General features: G+C 52.1%; 1 protein-coding gene across 1 annotated transcript; it reads right to left on the minus strand.

The window, feature by feature from the left end:
• Window positions 1-375: 375 nt before the first annotated feature.
• Window positions 376-9,454, minus strand: SLC11A1 (solute carrier family 11 member 1). The gene is made up of 15 exons (XM_028092216.2): window positions 9,309-9,454; window positions 8,382-8,515; window positions 7,414-7,536; window positions 6,994-7,113; window positions 6,100-6,206; window positions 5,585-5,655; window positions 5,190-5,257; window positions 4,864-5,019; window positions 4,052-4,210; window positions 2,896-2,985; window positions 2,645-2,764; window positions 2,065-2,214; window positions 1,555-1,628; window positions 1,009-1,162; window positions 376-865 (listed from the first exon to the last, which is right to left on the minus strand). Exons 1-15 carry the CDS (start codon window positions 9,313-9,315, stop codon window positions 755-757), a joined length of 1,644 nt encoding a protein of 547 aa, XP_027948017.1. The 5' UTR covers window positions 9,316-9,454; the 3' UTR covers window positions 376-754.
• Between the last annotated feature and the right edge of the window lie 7,780 nt (window positions 9,455-17,234).

Here is a 17,234-nt window from a genome sequence, read left to right on the forward strand (position 1 = left end):
CCTCCTCCTCCTTGGCCGGGAGGGGTGAGGCCGCGGCGGGGAGTGAGGGCGCTCGGGACCGTCCCTGCCCCTAGGGGGAGCTGGGAGTCAGCGCGGAGGGAGCGTTAAGAGTGCGACGTGGGAGTCCCGGACGCCCTGTCCCCTGGGGAGATAGCAAATGAATTGGGCCTCCGAGGCACGGACTCTTGGGTTCCACGACCTGGTGCCCGAAGAGGGGACAACTGCGCCTCCGTTTTACTGCCTGGAAAGTGGGTTGCGGGTGGAACAGAAAGTCTGAGGCTACTCTAACGGAGTAGGAGCGAACTGATGTTCGAGTAGAGGGCTGCTTCTAATTGTTCGAGGATTCGTGCTTTCCCGGTTTCTGCTCTCCCGCTCTTTTGGACGAGAAGTGAACTAGCATTTATTGAGCATTCATCAGACTATCCTAAGTGCCAGTTTGGAACCTGTGTCCCGCCCCCAACTGGGTCCCTCAATTAATATTTTTGGAGTTACTATTATTTTTAAGTCCCAAGTGTCAGGCACTGTGTTAAAGTGCTTTATATCCACCGCAAGGTTGGTGTTGTCCCCATTCTACAGATGAGACCACTGAGACTGGAGGTTAATCACTTGTCCAAGCTAGGAAACAGCAGGTTCCTATGGAACCCAGGTTGGCCTGCCTCCAAAACTCCCACTCCATCTTGCTGCCTCCACACACACTCCAGCAGGCCAGTCTGCCCCGGTCATTCCATCCCCCAGCCAGGCCCTGGGTGGGAGTTCATCCAGAGATATTCCCCCTCTCCTCCTCTTCAGGAAGCCCATACAAGAAGTGTTGATGGGAGCTGTGGACCAGAGGGGCGGCTCCATGGGCAATGAGACAGGTCCAGACCTGGGAGAGGGGCGACCGTGAGCCCAGGAGAGAACAAGGCCTTCCAGGAAGCCCCGGTGCACCCCCTTCCCCCAGTGCCCTCCATCCTTTGCCTCCTTTCCTTGCCTCCCCCATCCCCAAGGCACCCTCTGGCCCTACAGTACCAGATAGGTGGTGAGACCCAGGTAGACCACGGCCAGCGCGGCTACAAGGGCGAAGTAGGCCGGATGGGGGAGGCTGGGCAGGTAGGTGACCACGAAGTAGAGGTTGATGGCACAGACCAGCGCCATGATGGAGATTGTGATGGCCTTGCTCAGCCTAGGGGACAGGAGGGAGGCTCAGGACAGGCTGCATCTCCTTCTCTCCACTGCCCCAAGCCCGCCTGGAGGAGAGTGAGGGGATACACGAAGCCACCTTCTCCGGGCCGTGGGACCTGGAGCAGACCCCTTGCCCACTTCTGTCTCCTGGGCCCCCCAGGCTCCACACTGGCAGGATTTGGCAAGAGCAGAGTCTGAGGTGAGACAGTGAGGAGCTCAGGCTCTAGAAACAGCCTCCCAGGCCTAGTTCCCCACACTTGATAGTTGGGTGACCCTGCACAAGTTCCTTAACCTTTATGAGCTTCTCTGGATACTGGTAATTCCTACCTCTGGGTGGTTGTGAGGATCAAATGCAGAATTGCAAGTCCGGTGTTGGGGATGGGGAATACTCACCGGCCATTGGCAAACTCCTGCATGAGGGCTGGCATGCTGGTGAAAGTAAGGATAGGCAGCACAGCAAAGGGAAGCTGGGGAGAAGCAGGAGGATGGGGCTGAGGGACCCTGCCCTCACAATGCAGCAAGAAGGGAGGAGTGGAGCAGGGTTCCAGTCTTGCTCTGCCTGTGTGCCCTTGGGCAAGTCCCCTAACCACTCGGAGCCTCAGGTTCTCCACCTCTGTGCCTTCCAAAGTTGTGAGGCTTCTAAGCAGGAGAAAGCATTTGGGGGCTCTGGTCCCAGGCTGCCTAAGTTTGAACGCCAGCTCTCCACTGGTCACTTAACTGTGTACATCAGTTTTCCAATCTGTGAAATGGGGACAATGGTGGTTCCTCTGGGGATTGCGTGAGCCCTAAAGGCAAGGTATGTTTAGAGGAGTGTTAAGGGTGGGGGGAAGGCTCCGTATGGAGGATTGCTGTGGTTCCTGGGTAGCTCGGCAGGGGCAAAGGCGCTAGGGACCACGGGCTCACCAGCAGGCTCTGCAGCACGTTGAGCAGGTCATTGAGACCTGACAGGTCTTTCAGGTCCCTGAAGACTGCCACGAGCACGGTGGGCAGGATGGCGCAGGAGCGAGTGAGGAGCACGCGGGCAAAGCGTGACCACCGCAGCTTCAGGAAGCCCTGGGGTGTGGGGTGAGCACCTTGGTGGTGGGGTTCAGGACTAGGGATTCCAGAGGAGGGATCCTCTATCGTCCCTCAGCCCATCTCGCACCAGGGGGAACCCCCTATTTTTCCATCTCTAAAATGGGGGCAGCTCTTACTCTAGTTGGCAGAGGATGGATGAGGAGAAATGGGGTTCCCCCCACAGCTGATTGCCTAAGACTAAGCTTTTGGGGAAAAGGCTCCTATTAGTCGTGGGTCTGCAGGCTTGAGCCAGTAACCTCACTTCTCTGCATGTTTTCTCATCGTTAAACCGGGGAGGGGGGCGGGGAGGGGCTTACAATAGCGCCCTCTGGGCTGCTTTAAGGAGCAATGAGGCTGGTATCTGAGCCCCCAGAGGTGTACCCATTGACCTGGGACCTGGCCCTTCCCGGCCCGCCCCAGACCCCACCTCCATCACAAACTGTCCCGCGTAGGTGCCGGTCATGGTGGAGCTCTGCCCGGCCGCTAGGAGACCCACCGCCCAGATGTAGAGCGCAGCCGGGCCGAAGATGCAGCCCAGGATCACGCCCTGCAGGACGGGGTGTGGTTAGACCTGTGGCACCGCCCCTCGCTCAGGCTCCACCCCCGAGATGGGCGTGGCCACGAGCCCAGCTGGGGCCGGACCATTAGCTTCCATGCCCATCCCTGCCTGGTGCTTACTCCTTGGTAAATGTCCACCGCCACCGTAAGGTTGTTCTTGGGGAAGATCTTGGCGTAGTCGAGGAGGCTGCTGTTGGCACAGACGTTGAACTGTGGACAGTAGGAAGGGGACGTGAAGTGCTTAGTTTCAGAAAATCAGACAGCCAGGCCTTGACCAGGGGTGGAAAACTGGTGACCCGCGGGCCGAATCTGGCCAGATGTTATTTTGCTTGACTAAAGAATGTTTTTCCTCTGTAATGTGAATTTGGTTGCCAACATCTAAAATTGAGGAGAATTCACACGGGAACCCGGTTTCCAGGGTTCTGTTGGGTTTGTAAAGGCTAGCATTACCACAAAGGGACGATTGGCTGGCAGTGGCCCAAGCTGCTCCACAGTCTCCTCTCCCTTACACCGGACCCACTTACCACAGCCCTGAGACTGCCTGGTCTTTAAGGCCACAGAGCAAGGCAGTGGCAGTGCCTAAGTCCCGGGAGGCACGGCCAGTCCTCCCCCCGCAGTGCTCTGCATTCAGAAAGCACCCACCCCTGGCTAGCAGTTGTTAGAGCCGCGTGACAGAGACCCACTCAGGAAGGAGAGAGGCCCAGGTCCCAAATCCCAGAGAGCCAGTGAGGAGCTCTGTATCATGGCTGCTATATCCCCAGGGTCGAGGCACTGCCTGATCCCTAACACATACTCAGTAAATCTTTGCTGAATGAATGATGATTTATCTGCTGACAATGAAGATGATCAGGAGAGAGGACTCAGAGAAGAAACGGACTGCTTGAACAGTCCCAACTCTGTGCTCATGCGCAGGCAGGCACCTACTCCCAGAGTGCCCTCCCTGCAGTTCGCTGGACAAATCCTGGCCATTCTTCAAGGTATAACTGGAAGGCTGGGTCCCAGGACGGAGACTCAGCTCCTCCCTCCCAGTCACCTCCTTTGCATGTCTGTGCCTTGCCGCCCTGTGGGTTGCCTGGGGGGAGCCGTGACTCCCCAGCAGAGTGGGGAAGGGGTCTCAACCAGAGGCCTGGTCACAGACGCCCTCCTCTACCGGTGCCGGAAGTGCAGGACGGACACTCAGAGGGCTCAGATGCATTGCCTGGTGTCCCCAGCAGAGCCTGCAGGGCTTGGGGGGGTGGGGAGGCCGGCTGTGGCTGTGTGGGGAGGTATATCTCACCGCAGCCTCGTTGGTTTGCTGGTAGAAGGCCTGCCCAAACACGGCTACAACAAAGAGATTGATGAAGAAGGAGACAGACAGGGCGACGGTGGCCTCGATCAGGAAGTACATGTTGGCTTCTCGGATGTCCGTCCGGCGGGACCGGTCTATCTCTCGAGACTAAGAAGGTCAGAGGGGAGGAAAGAGCCAAAGTTCCTCAGAGCTCCCCCAACATTCTCCACCCTCACACTTCTACCTATGTTCCCTTCAAACCCCAGTTCTTCCTAAAGCCCTCCCCGTGGCAGTTTGGGACAGGTCTCGGTCAGCTGACACCCCTCCTGCATGCCCAGTTATATTCTGCCTCAGGGCCTTTGCACTTGCCATTCCCTCTACTTGGAATATCTTCTCCCCTGATCTTCCTTCCTATCCTTCATGTCTCAAAGGTTACCTCCTTAGAAAGGCCTTTCCCAACTACCTTTTCTAAAGTAGCTCCTGCTTAGTCATTCTCTATCATATTTCTGTTTCCTTCCTTCAAACACCTTTCACAATCTATAATTGTTTCCTTTACCTGTTTACTGGCTCATGGTCTGTCTGCCCCACTAGAATACGAGCCCCAGAAAGGCAGATGACTTGTCTGTCTTTGCATCACTGACCCCTGGCTCCCAGCACATAGTAGACGCTCTATTACTACATATTGGGTAAGGAGAGAATGATTCACTTCCCGCCTAAAATCCGGAAGGCTGGAGCCAAAGGGGCGGGGCTCCCGGCTTGGAGGCGGCGAGAGCGGGGGCGGAAGGGAGCAGGCATCTCTCTGTCCCCTTGCCTCGGCTCACCTTCACCAGGGCCGAGTGCAGGTAGATGTTGTGAGGCATGATGATGGCGCCGACGATGCCCACGGCCTGCAGCAGCTCTGGACGGCCGCAGCCGGGGCACGAGGGCAGGAGCAGGCCCTGGAGAAGCGCTAGCTGGGCCGGCCGCGCCACCACGTACTGTGGGGAGACGCCTGGTCAGGCCGAGCCCTGGGCCGCCGTTCCCACCCTCCGCCCGGACCCTGGCCGCTAGGGGGCGTGGCCAGAGGCCGCGGCCCCCTCCCCCTCGGCTCTGCAAGGGGCACCAAGGAATGGCCTTGGCGGAGGGTGTTGCGGCTTTGGCTTCCCACCTCGTAGCCGAAGGTCAAGGCCATAATTGTAATAAGCAATCCAAAAAAGGCTTCCAGCTTCCGCAACCCTAGGGGGAAAGCCAACAACAACAACAACAACAAAAATTGGAATGTAAGCGATTATTAATGGCTAATACCTTGGGCACTTTGTTCTAGGCACCGTGTCAAGTGCTTCACAGATATGACCTCAGTGAATCCTCACCACAGCCCTGTGACGTTTGTGCTATTATTATCCCCATGGTATAGATGGAGAAACCCAAGTCCAAGTAACTTGCTCAAGGCCACACAGCCAGAGGGAGGGGGCCGAGAGTCTTTGTCTCCTCTCAGTACCGCAGAGCATGGTTTATACACTCACTTGTTCCCCCCGCCCGGTCCCCTGTGAGGGCCACACCCACCGTAGTTGTCAAGGAAGAGGAAGAAGAAGGTGTCCACGATGGTGATGAGGACGCCGCCCCAGAGTGGGATTCTGAAACCGGAGTGGCCGGGGTCAGCCCAGCCTGGTGCAGGGGCCTGGAACTCCCACCCCCAGGGCAGGAGACTGGAATCTGGCCTCCTGGGAGCAGGGCCCCACGTGGTGGCCCCAGGCAGCGAAGGGAGAGGGGAGCGGGAGTGTGTTGGAGCCCGGAGAAATGGCACAAAACGTAGGGGAGGGCCCAGCTGGGTGGGGGACCAGCCTGGGGCTGCAGTCCCGAGGTCCGCTTGGCGAAGCCCGCCTGGTGACCGGTGTCTGTGTGACTTTAGATGAGTCACTTCACGTTTCTGGGTCTCTCAGAATTTCAGCATCTCTCAGATGCCCCCCAGCCGGCAACACAGCCCAACAGCTCTAAGTCAGAGGGGACTGCGGGGTGAAAGGGACTCAGGGAAGTATGAAGCCCTGGACTGGAGAGTTGGGGCCCGCTGGGGGCAGTACCGTCCAGCTGAGAGCAGACTGAACGCGATGGCCGTGCCGATGACCTCCTGCATGTCCGAGCCCACTATGGCTAGCTCGATGGTCAGCCAGAGGAGGGTGCGGGGCACCTGGGGGGAGGAGGTGACTCTTCACCAACGTTGGGCCAGTTGTCCTTGATGCCCCATGTCCTTGATGGCTTTCCATACCCGGCACTATCCTGTTGGGCTGGCAGCCTGCACGAGACCCCTGCTGGCCTCGCCTGCTGGCTTCCACTTAGGTTTTGTAGGAAACAATTAAGGGAGAACGAAAGGCAGGGAGAGATCATTTCCCCCCCCTATTTCTAGTGGTGTTCCCAGCAGTGGTGCCGGCAAGGGCACCAGGCAGCCTGGCTCTCTCGGTATTGGTGGCCATTTCGACAGTGGTGGTCGTGCTTCCAGAAGCTTGGCAGCAAATGATGGCTCTTGGGCAGCTGCCCAGCAGCTTTCTGATCTCTGGGTAACACCCCTTTCCTTGCTCCTCCAGCCCTTCCAATACCTTTGTGACTGCATCCCTGCATTAAATACCTTTGAAATCCCTTGTGGCATGGTTTCTGTTTTTCCCGCCTGGACACTCACAGCAGGGAAGTCCCCGGTGTCCACCCCAGCCAATGACCATCTCAAGCCAATGCCTGCCTAGTTTGCACCTTGGGCAAGTCACTTTCCCAGGTTTCAATGTCCCCTCCTGTAAAACAAGCAGGGATCTCTAACGTCCCTCTCAGTCTGTGAACCATTAGTTTGAGCCTCAGTCTTCCCATCTATCAAACGGACTTGTGAGGCTCTGCTTGAGATGATGTGTTTATTTGATCATGGACGCTGTAAATAGCTGTTTGGGGCTTGGGGTCTGTGGGTGCTCCCTGTACAGGCCCTCCAAGCTCACCTTAGGGTAGTAGAGGCGGCAGACCTCGCCCAAGTCCTTGCCTGTCACGGTGCCCAGCCGGGCAGCAAGCCGCTGACAGAGCAGGCCCAGCACGGTGGCCCACAGCAGCACCCAGAGCAGCTGCAGGGAGGCAGGGGGAGGCCTTCAGTGTGGGGGGATGCTGTCTGACAACCCCAAGCTGCCGCTGGTACCCCTCTAACCAAGCACACCCCTTGGGGACAGAGTAGAGGAGACGGAGCGAGAAGACCAACACTCCCCCCCTCCCCCCCACACACTCTGGCAGGGCAGCCCTGAGGACCCTTTTCAGGCCCATTTGAACTTGATGCCTGCTCCCCCCAACACCGGCCATGCAGTCCACTCTGGGGAAATGTGGCAAGTTGAGGGGTCTCCGCCCTCCCCAGGGTGCCCCGACTCAATCACTTTGAATCCAGCCACGGCACCAGCCTGAAGATCCGACTCAATGTTTCCTGGGTCCAGGAAAGCGATGCTCATGAGGAAGCCAGGCCCCGTGAAGGCCCATAGCTTCCTCAGGCTGAATGCGCCCTGTGGGTGGGAGTGAAGCGAGGAGATGCTGGGTAGAGGGGTGGTAGCAATGGGCCTTGGCCCGCCCCCCCCCGAACCCCCTCTGGGCTCATCAGCCCAGGCTGTCTGGTCCTGGCCTCTCCTTTCCCCCCATTCCCGGAGCTACCACCCCTGGGGGTTCGTGGAGGGCGTGGGGTGGGAGGAAGCAACAGGATCTGCTGAGTCATAGTAGATCTGCTTTCTGGATCTGTCCAATTTGGCAACCGGCCTACAACTGACCAGTCTGCCTCAAGCTTGCCCTGACTCAGTAGATCCTCAGAGCCCAGCGGGGGTCTTTTCTGGGGTCAAGCCTCCCTGGTCCTGCTCCTCCTTCCCCAGTTCCTTCTCAAACCACAGTCCCTCCTCTCTGGAGTCCACTGAGCCTCGGGTCTCCCCACCCCATTCCAGGGCTAGGCCTGGCAGCCTGAGGATCTGCTAAAGATTCTGGAAGTTCAGGCCGACAGCATCCTAGAAAACAGCCTGCAGTTCCCGTCACTTCTCCCGATGCGCTCGAGCCGGTCCTTTCCTTTAATACTACAACAAATCCTTGAGACTCCAGCCTGAGCTCCCCCCAGGCCCCTTTCCCTCTGTAAGAAAGCTGAAATTCGTTCAGAAAGCCGCTTGATCATTTTTAGACAAAACCTGAGCTCCCCAGTCAAGTGCTAAGGATGGAAGCAGGAGAAGGGCAGTCGCCACTGCCAGTCACTGCTGCTCAGAGCTGGAAGGGACTTGCCATGGTCTTCTGGAGCCCTCTTCCCCCCAGCCTGTGAGATCCGATAGCATGCTGTCAGCCCTGAAAGACCCCAGGAAGTTTCCAGCATTCCTACCGGTTTTGTGTCAGGGATGGGGATCTTCTCACTCAGGTAAGTTGTTCTGAGAGGTTCTTGCTGTGGCTCTGAGCTGGGTGGGCTGGAGATGGAGCCATAGTTGGGCCTGCTTAGACTTTGAGGGTTCTTGTCACCTGCAAAGGGCCCCAAGGAGGCATGGTGACTGACTGGTTTCTTTCTGGTGGCCCAAAGCTAAAGTCCTCTGTTCTCCTCCCCTACAGCCTTCTGGCAAAGTGGAGAAATTAAGGCCCAAGAAAACAGGAGCCCTTGGCTCCCATCTTGGGTCCATCACCTCCACCCTTTGACTAAATGTTTCAAGATTTAATTAAATTAATTAATTTGTTAATTAATTTTTTTGAGAGAAAGAGCAAGCATGCACAAGGGGGAGGAAGAGAGGGACGAGGGGGAGAGAGAATCTCAAGCAGATTCCACGCTGGGCATGGAGCCCAATCTGGAGCTCAGTCTCACGACCCTGAGATCACGACCTGAGCTGAAATCAGGAGTCAGACGCTTAGATGACTGAGCCCCCCAGGCGCCCTGATTGACCAAATGTTTCAGAAGACATGTGGGAATACAGCTTCTAGAATAACTCTCCTTCCACGTGGGCACAAAAATTCCCAAATCTTTATCTCTCCTGCCACAAAGGATGCAGAGGGGGACACCGGACTCTGAGGAGGGCATACTGATGCCAATGTGTAAGCCCCGTGGCCTCACTCCTGCCTCCTCCACCAGCCAGGTAAACTCCAGGAGCTCCAAACGCACAGAGAACAGACAAAGGGGATGCTGTGCACTTGGGGATGCAAAGAGCCCAACCCCAGACTGGTGTCTGGAGTTAGGTCAAGACCAGGATGCCCATTGGGGATCAGGGGGTTCCTTTGCCTCCTCCCAACCCCCTTTTACGACTCTGACCCTGGAGGGGCTACTCACCTGTCATGAGGATGGCAGACTCAAGCACTCTGCGTGTGAGTGGGATGTTAGCAGCCACTCAGCACACACGCTCCCTCTCTGAGGGCTGGAGCATATCAGTGTGCAAGGCCACACCCTCCTATCCATCCTCAGCTGATCTCAGCAGTCCTCACATACATTGTGAAACCTTTCCAAAGGCAGAAGTGGCTGCTCTGGCGGAAGAGTCTTGTTGACCAAAATGCAGGAACTTTCTTTCCTCCTGGCCCGAGGCTCACAACACTTTTGGCCCCCTTCCAGGTGCCGTACATTCTGTGGCTCCCAAGTTAGCTCTGATTTCAAGACATTTCCTGCTGCTTGGGTGTTCATGTCCAGATCACATGACCCCCCTGCCCACACACAAGCAGTCAGGCCCTTCTCTTCAGTCTGGAGTCCCCAGCAATGGCAGTCCTGATGGCTAACAGGCCTCAGTTTCCTATTGAGTGCCTCAGAGGAGAAGACCTTCGGGCACCGCGACGGGGACAAGCCCTGATGACTCAGGCCAAGGAGAGCTTCCGAAGAAGGAGGCACTGGAACTCTGGTCCCGATTCTGCCATTGATTCACTTGAGATTGTCACCAGGCCGTCCCTTTCTCTGAACTTGGTTCTTCTGTTACATGAAGGGCTCAGACAAGCTAAGAGGTCAAAACAGTAGGTGCCCAAGAAGGCCAGGCAGGTCAGATAAACTAGGAGACAGGTGAGGAGTAAGAAAACAGTGCCAGCTCAGTGTTCAACGACGAATGATGCCAAGCCTCAGTATCAGCGAGTAACAGGGAGTGGTGGAGACTGTAGCAAAACAAAGGACACATACTCTGTCCAACGGGAACAGTACCTACAGAGTTCTAGCCAGTTGTCATGTGGGAATGTGTGCCCACTGTCACCATGTCTTCTGATCTGTCAAGGATATTGGAAGATGTTGAATTTTGTTTTGTCTTTTTTTAAGATTTTATTTATTTATTCATAAGAGAGAGACAGAGACAGAGGGCGAAGCAGGCTCCCCGCTGAGCAGGGAACCCAATGAGGGATTCGATCTTGGGACCCTGGGATCATGACCTGAGCTGAAGGCAGACGCTTAACCATCTGAGCCACCCAGGTGCCCAGGAAGATGTTGAGTTTTATGCAACATATGCCTCTTGAATCTTAGGCTCAAAAAAATTGAAAATATCGTGTAATTTAAACAAAATATTCCTTTAGGCTAGCTTCCACTTGAGGGTTATCGGTCTGTATCTGGATGAATGGGGGCGTAAGACTCTTCAGTTCCTGATTGCTTCTCCTTGTCTGTGCTGTGTCCCCACTGCTGCCCTCCCTTAAGAGGGAAGTGAGGCTCAGTCATGAACCTCAGAAAAGCTCCATGCTTCTCTTTCCCATGCCCACTCCCGATCTCTATCCTGTGGCCTTCCTTTTCTGCCAAGAAGATTCAAAACCAATCTTTGGGGTTTCCAGCGCCAAGGTCTAAGACCTCAGGATCCAGGGAAAACAGGTGCAAGCTCTGGGGCCCAGGTCTGAACAGGGATACGATGTATCCCCATGTTGAGGCAAACACTTTAGCTAAAGCTTGGGATCTGGATGGGGAATGCTGGCAACCAATTTCCTGGCTCCTCATGGATGGGGGAGGTTGGAGGGACTGGAGAAGAGGGGGTGCGGGAAGAAGAGTGAATGTTAGGTCATAAGGGAGAGGGGAAAGTCATGGTTTGTCACTGTGCAATCCAGTTGTTCCTCGTGCCGCCACCGTCTCAAGTTCCTTAATCACTACCTTGGGCTCATGTGGGGTCGGCTGGGGTAGGATGTTATGATGATTAATTTTATTGTCAATTTGGCAGGGTTACAGTGTGCCCAGATACTTGGTCAAATATTCAGGGTGTGTTGGTGAAGGAGGTGTGTATTTTTGGAGGAGATTAACATTGGAGGGTCACAGTGTGCCCAGGTACTTGGTCAAATATTCAGGGTGTGTTGGTGAAGGAGGTGTGTATTTTTGGAGGAGATTAACATTGGAATCCACAGGCTGAGTACAGCAGATTTCTCTCCCTAATGAGGGTGGGCCTCATCCAACCAATTGAACAGAACAAAGGGCTGAGTAAGGGAGAGTTCACTCTCTCTGCCTATCTTTTTTTTTTTTTTAAGATTTTATTTATTTATTTGACAAAGAGAGACGCACGGCAAGAGAGGGAACATAAGCAGGGGGAGTGGGAGAGGGAGAAGCAGGCTCCCCGTGGAGCAGAGAGCCCGATGTGGGGCTCGATCCCAGGACCCTAGGATCATGACCCGAGCTAAAGGCAGACACTTAACGACTGAGCCACCCAGGTGCCCCTCTCTGCCTATCTTTGAACTGAGATATTGGTCTTCTCTTGCCTTCAGCCTTGGCTGGGACTGAACTTAGACCATTATCTCTCCTGCTTCTTAGGCCTTCAGACTTAGACTGGAATTACATGTACCATCAGCTCTCCTGGGGCTCCAGCTTGCAGATCTTGGGACTCCTCAGCCTCCATACTCATGTGAACAATTCCTTAGCATTTACCTATCTATCTGTCTGTATTTTCTATTGGTTCTGTTTCTCTGGAGAACCCTAAGACAGAAGTCGTCCTCTTTGCATCTTTTGTGGAGTTTTGCCTGGACTCAATAAGTGTAATTAATTAATGACTGATCAGTACCTGCACAACCTCTGCCTTACAGAAGAGGCAGTACAGTGCAATGGTTAAGAGCAGAGCTTCCTGGCAGAGTATCAGCAGGTAGGAGGCTACTGAGCTAGGGCTCCAGAAATCTGCATGGCAACCCTCTTGGATCTGGAGGTGTTGCTGAATACTAAAGCCTGCACATACAAGGTGAGCTTTCATGAAGCCCAATTCTCTCAAAATGGGTCACAGACTTAAAAGTAAATATAAAACTATAAAATTTTTAGAAAAACAAGTCAGAGAAAATCTTCAGTATCTAGGACTAGACAAAGGCTTGTTAGACTCAACACCAAAAGCATGATCCATAAAAGAAAAAATTGATAAATCAGACCTCATCAAAATTACCAACATTTGTTCTGTGAAGGACCCTTTTAAGAAGATGAAAAGACGCACTAAGGACTCAGAGAAAATATTTGCAAACCACATATCTGACAAAGGACCAGTACCTAGAAATAGAAAAATCTCTTACCACTCAACAGTGAAAAACCAAGCAATCCAGTTAGAAATGGGCAAAAACCAAGAACAGACATTTCACCAAATAGGATGTACAGATGGGGACATCCTATGTACATGGAAAGATGTTCTGTGTCATTGGCCATTAGGGAAATGCAAATTAGAATCCTAATGAGTTATTGCTACACCCTATCAGAGTGGTTAAAAGAAAAAACGGTCACAATACCAAATATTGACAAGGATGTGGAGAAACTAGATCACTCGTATGTTACTGGCTGGAAGGTAAAATGGCACAGCCGCTCTGGAAATAGTTTGGGAATTTCTTAAAAAAACTAAAGATGCAACTACCATATGATCTAGCAACTGCACTCCTAGGCATTTTTTCCCAGAGAAATGGTTCATATTCACCCAAACACTGCACACAATTTTTTTAGCAGTTTTATTCATAATAGCCCAAATTGGAAGCAACCCACATTGTCCTTTACTAGATGAATGGTTAAGCAAACTATAGTATATCTATACCAGAGAATATACTGCTGGGCATTTATCCCAGAGAAACTAAAACGTACGTTCACACAAAAATCTGTATGCAAGTTGCAGCTTTATTTGTAATAGTCAAAAACAAGAATTAGCCCAGATGTCCTTCAACAGGAGAATGGTTACACTAACTGCTGTACAGACCATGGATTACAACTCCTCGGTAAAAGAAACAAACTATACATACACACAATGATTTCGATGAATCTCCTGGGAAATTATGCTGAGTGAAAAAAGTGTATCTCAAGAGGTTACATCCTGTATTGTTCCATTTACAGAACATTTTTGCAATGACAAAGTTTTGGAAGTGAATGTCAGAGTAGTGGCCACCAGCGGGTATCAGTGGAGGGTAGAGAGGGAGGTGGGTGTGACTGTGGAAGGGTAACTTGAAAGATCCTTTTGGTGTTGGAGCTGTTCAAGTATCTTGACCTTGGTGCTGGATCCACAAACCTACACACGTGATAAAATTGTATAGAACTTAGCACGCACACACACACACACACACACACACACACGAGTACAGATAAAACAGGAAATCTGAAATAGGTGAATGGATTATGTCAATGTCAATATCCTGGTTGTACTGAAAGCAGGGATTTAAACAGATACTTGACACCCATGTTCATAGCAACAATTTCCACAAAAGCCAAAAGCCAACAACAGCCCAAATGTTCATCAACAGATGAATAAACAATATGTGGTCTATCCATACAATGGATTATTATTCAGCCTCAAAAAGGAATGAGAGTCTGGGGGCTCCTGGGTGGCTCAGTCAGTTGAGCGTCTGACTCTTAGTTTAAGCTCAGGTCATGACCTCAGGGTTGTGGGATTGAGCCCCACATTGTGATCCGTGCTCAGCAGGGAGTCTGCTTGGAATTCTCACTCTCCCTCTCTCTCTGCCCCTCCCCCCCACTCACTCTAAAGTAAATAAAAATAAGTCTTTAAAAAAAGGGGGGGAATGAAAGCCTGATACAGGCTCTAACATGGATGAGTCTTGAAAACTTTATGAGAAGTGAAATAAGCCAGACACCAAAGGACAAGCATTGTATGATTCCACTTATATGAGTTTCTCAGAACAAATTTATAGAAACAGAAGGTAGAAAGATGAGTTCCGGGAGCTAGGGGAAGGGAGAAGGGGAAGGGAGAAGGGGAAGTTACTGTTCAATGGGTATAGAGTTTAGTTGAGGACAATAACAATGTTCCGGAAATGGATGATGGTGATGGTTGCGCAGCAGTGTGAATATCCTTAGTGTCACTGAATTATACACCCAAAGATGGTTAAAAGGGTAAATTTTATGTATATTTTGCCACCCCCCAAAAAGGTGGGAAAAAAAAATCCTGGCTATAATATTGTATAATAGGACTGTAAGATGTTAGCACTGGGGGGAGCGGGCAGAGCGTACATGAGATCTCTCTCAATTTTTTCCTACAGCTACGTGTGAATCTGCAATTAGCTCAATATTTAAAATAGAGGAAAAAGATGGGTTTTATTGAATGGATATCATACTTCCATAACATTGATTGAAAAACACCACCAACAACCACCCACCAGAGCTTCTGGAATCAAATGGCCTGGGCTTGAATCTGACTTTTACTAGTTCTGTGATACAGGCAAGTTTCCTAGGCCCTAGTTTCCTCACCTGGAAAGTGGGGTAATAAGAGTACTTACCCCAAAGTGTGTTTGTGAAGCCCAAGAAATGCACCTAGCACTCTGCAGCTGGTTGCTTTTATAAATGGGTTTCCAAAATGTCGCCGGCCACCGTCAATCCTTTGGCACCTCAGATGCATTTTCTGCTACTAACATTGCAGCCGCTGGTGGTTGGGTGCCCACATTTGCCCACTCAAGCCTTTGGATTCAGCGCAGTTCAAACAGGGGAAATTTGTGAGGATGGGCTAACGGGACAGTTGTATGCAATATCTCATAAAACAAAATGAGGAAACCATCAAACTGAACAAGAACAGGTTTTATCACAGATGCTGGTGTTGGGGGAACAGCCGATTCAACCAAAGGCGGGGAGGCACGCAAGAGAGTCAGAAGGCCACATCTGCACCTTCCAAGGACGTTATGAGCCCTGGGGTTAGAGTCTGTTGTCCAATGTCTAAATGTAAGACTTTTCTTGTGGGGCTCCATCTGTCTGTAGCTTCGCTTTTAGTTTATCAGCTCACCTACGGCTTCTTGTGGGAGGAAAGAAAACACACAGGCAGGCATGTGGGCATTTGCCTGACCCACTCCAGGGTCTTTCAGTCTCCTGGATGGCAGGCAGCGCTTCCACTGGGTTCCCAGACCCTCCACCATCCCATCCTGAACCCCTTGCAGTAGCTAAAACATTCCAAGCTCCCTCCCTCTCACCTCCAGGACTCTGCATATGCTGCTTCCTCCTCAAACATCCCCCACACCCTTTGCCTGGCAAACAGCCTTTTGTCCTTCAGGATGCAGCTCTGGTGTGACCTCTTCTGGGAAGCCTTCTTTGACTTCTCCAGGCCCAGGCTGTGTGCTCCCTCAGCACAATGCCCTTCCCATGCAACTCAGCTGGGAGGCTGCCGCCAGGGATAGTGCAGTAGGGAATGGGCAGTTTCTGGGTGCTTGAGGAAGGAGAAAGACAGTGTACAGTCAAGCCTACTTTGGAAGTATCTAAAGCAGGAAGATGCCTCATCTCTGTTCTGGGATCTGTCTCCAGAGAGCCATACCTGATCTGTTTATCAGAGTGAATTTACACATGTATTCGAGCCAGATGCCCTGAGTCCAAATCCTGGCTCTGCCACTAGCCAGTTGCATGGTCTTGGCCTTAACCTTTCCCTCATTTGTGAAATGGGTACAGTAATAGAACTGACCTAGCAGGGGTGTTGTGAGAATCATATGAATTACCATATTTAGAGGGATTAAAATAATAAGGGCTATCTAGCACTTGCTGTTATTGTTATTGTTGTTTATTTCCCTCTGCCTCCCTGGGCTCCCACGCCAGGTCAAGTGCACATTTAACACTCTACTGTTGCATGTATACATTTCCTTCTTAGCTCTTTCCATGTTCTGCACTCACACATTCATTCATGGGATCCTTGACTAATGTCTCTTCTCTTCTAGGCTGACTGTGTGCCATGCGGGTAGGGCCGGGCCCTGATGCTCCCACAGCAAGTCGCCAGCTCCAAGGGAGCTCAGCAGAGGAAGGATCTCAGTGGGTCAGATGTCACTGCCCTTCCGGAGCATCGGGGACTGGACACGACTCTCCAGATCTTTGTGGAGTGTTGTGGTTGTGCTGGGCTGAGCAGTTTGTGTTTCAGTTCTCCACACATGAAGTGAACTTGCCAGGGCCTGGGGGACCCTCTGTGACCCAGCCCTGCCTACCTCATGATGACTGAGCATACTAGTACTCCAGCCTTTCCGGCCTTCTGAGTGCAACATGCTCAAGAGCCCTTGTGCTTGCTGTTCCCTCTGCCTAGAATGCTTTTCTCACAGCTCTCCACAGGTCTGACTCCTTGGCATTCATTCAGGTCCCAGTCCAACTGAGATGCCAGGAAGGCCCTCCTTGAAATCTCCACCCTCAACCCTTCAACCCTGAGTCACTGTCTACCCATGACTTGACTTTTTTTCCCCATAAAAGTCTGAAATTGCCCATATGAAATGATTTCTTGTGTTTACTATCTCCCCGTGCAACCAGTAAGCATCAGGAGGACAGGAACTTTGTCCTGTCACCGCTGATCTCCCACTGCCCGGAAGGATCCTGGCACATGGAAGGGACCCCATATTTGTTGAGCTGAGTGCCAGGCTGAATGGAGAGACCTTACTCTCTGAGAGAGCTGTTGCTGTCCGATTTGGCAGCCACTGCCACATGTGGCCAGATTAAAATTAAAATTAAGGTAAAACTCCAGTTCCTCAGTCATATGAACCACATTTCTAGCACTCAGTGGCCACATATGACTAATGGCTACCATATTGGACATAGCAGATACAGACCATTTCCATCACTGCGGGAAGATCTGTGGCATCCAGTTGCTCTAGACCAGAAACACACATTGCACTTTCCTACCTTTACTCTTCACTCATGTCATTTTCTCTGCCTGGAATGCTTTATCTGATCCTTAATAAAAATCCTACACGTGTAGAATTTGGGAATGCTAAAACAAACAAACAAACAAAAGCCTTAAGATCAATTCAGCAATTACACCTCTGAGAATGTATCCTTCAGTAAATAATTGTTGATACATGGGAAGATTTAGCTACAGAGATGTTCAATGCAGCACTGTTTATAGTAGCC

The sequence above is a fragment of the Eumetopias jubatus genome, unplaced genomic scaffold (assembly GCF_037043125.1).
Source record: "Eumetopias jubatus isolate StellerSeaLion01/CBP00866 unplaced genomic scaffold, mEumJub1_p1.0 scaffold_3, whole genome shotgun sequence".
Taxonomy (NCBI): domain Eukaryota; kingdom Metazoa; phylum Chordata; class Mammalia; order Carnivora; family Otariidae; genus Eumetopias; species Eumetopias jubatus.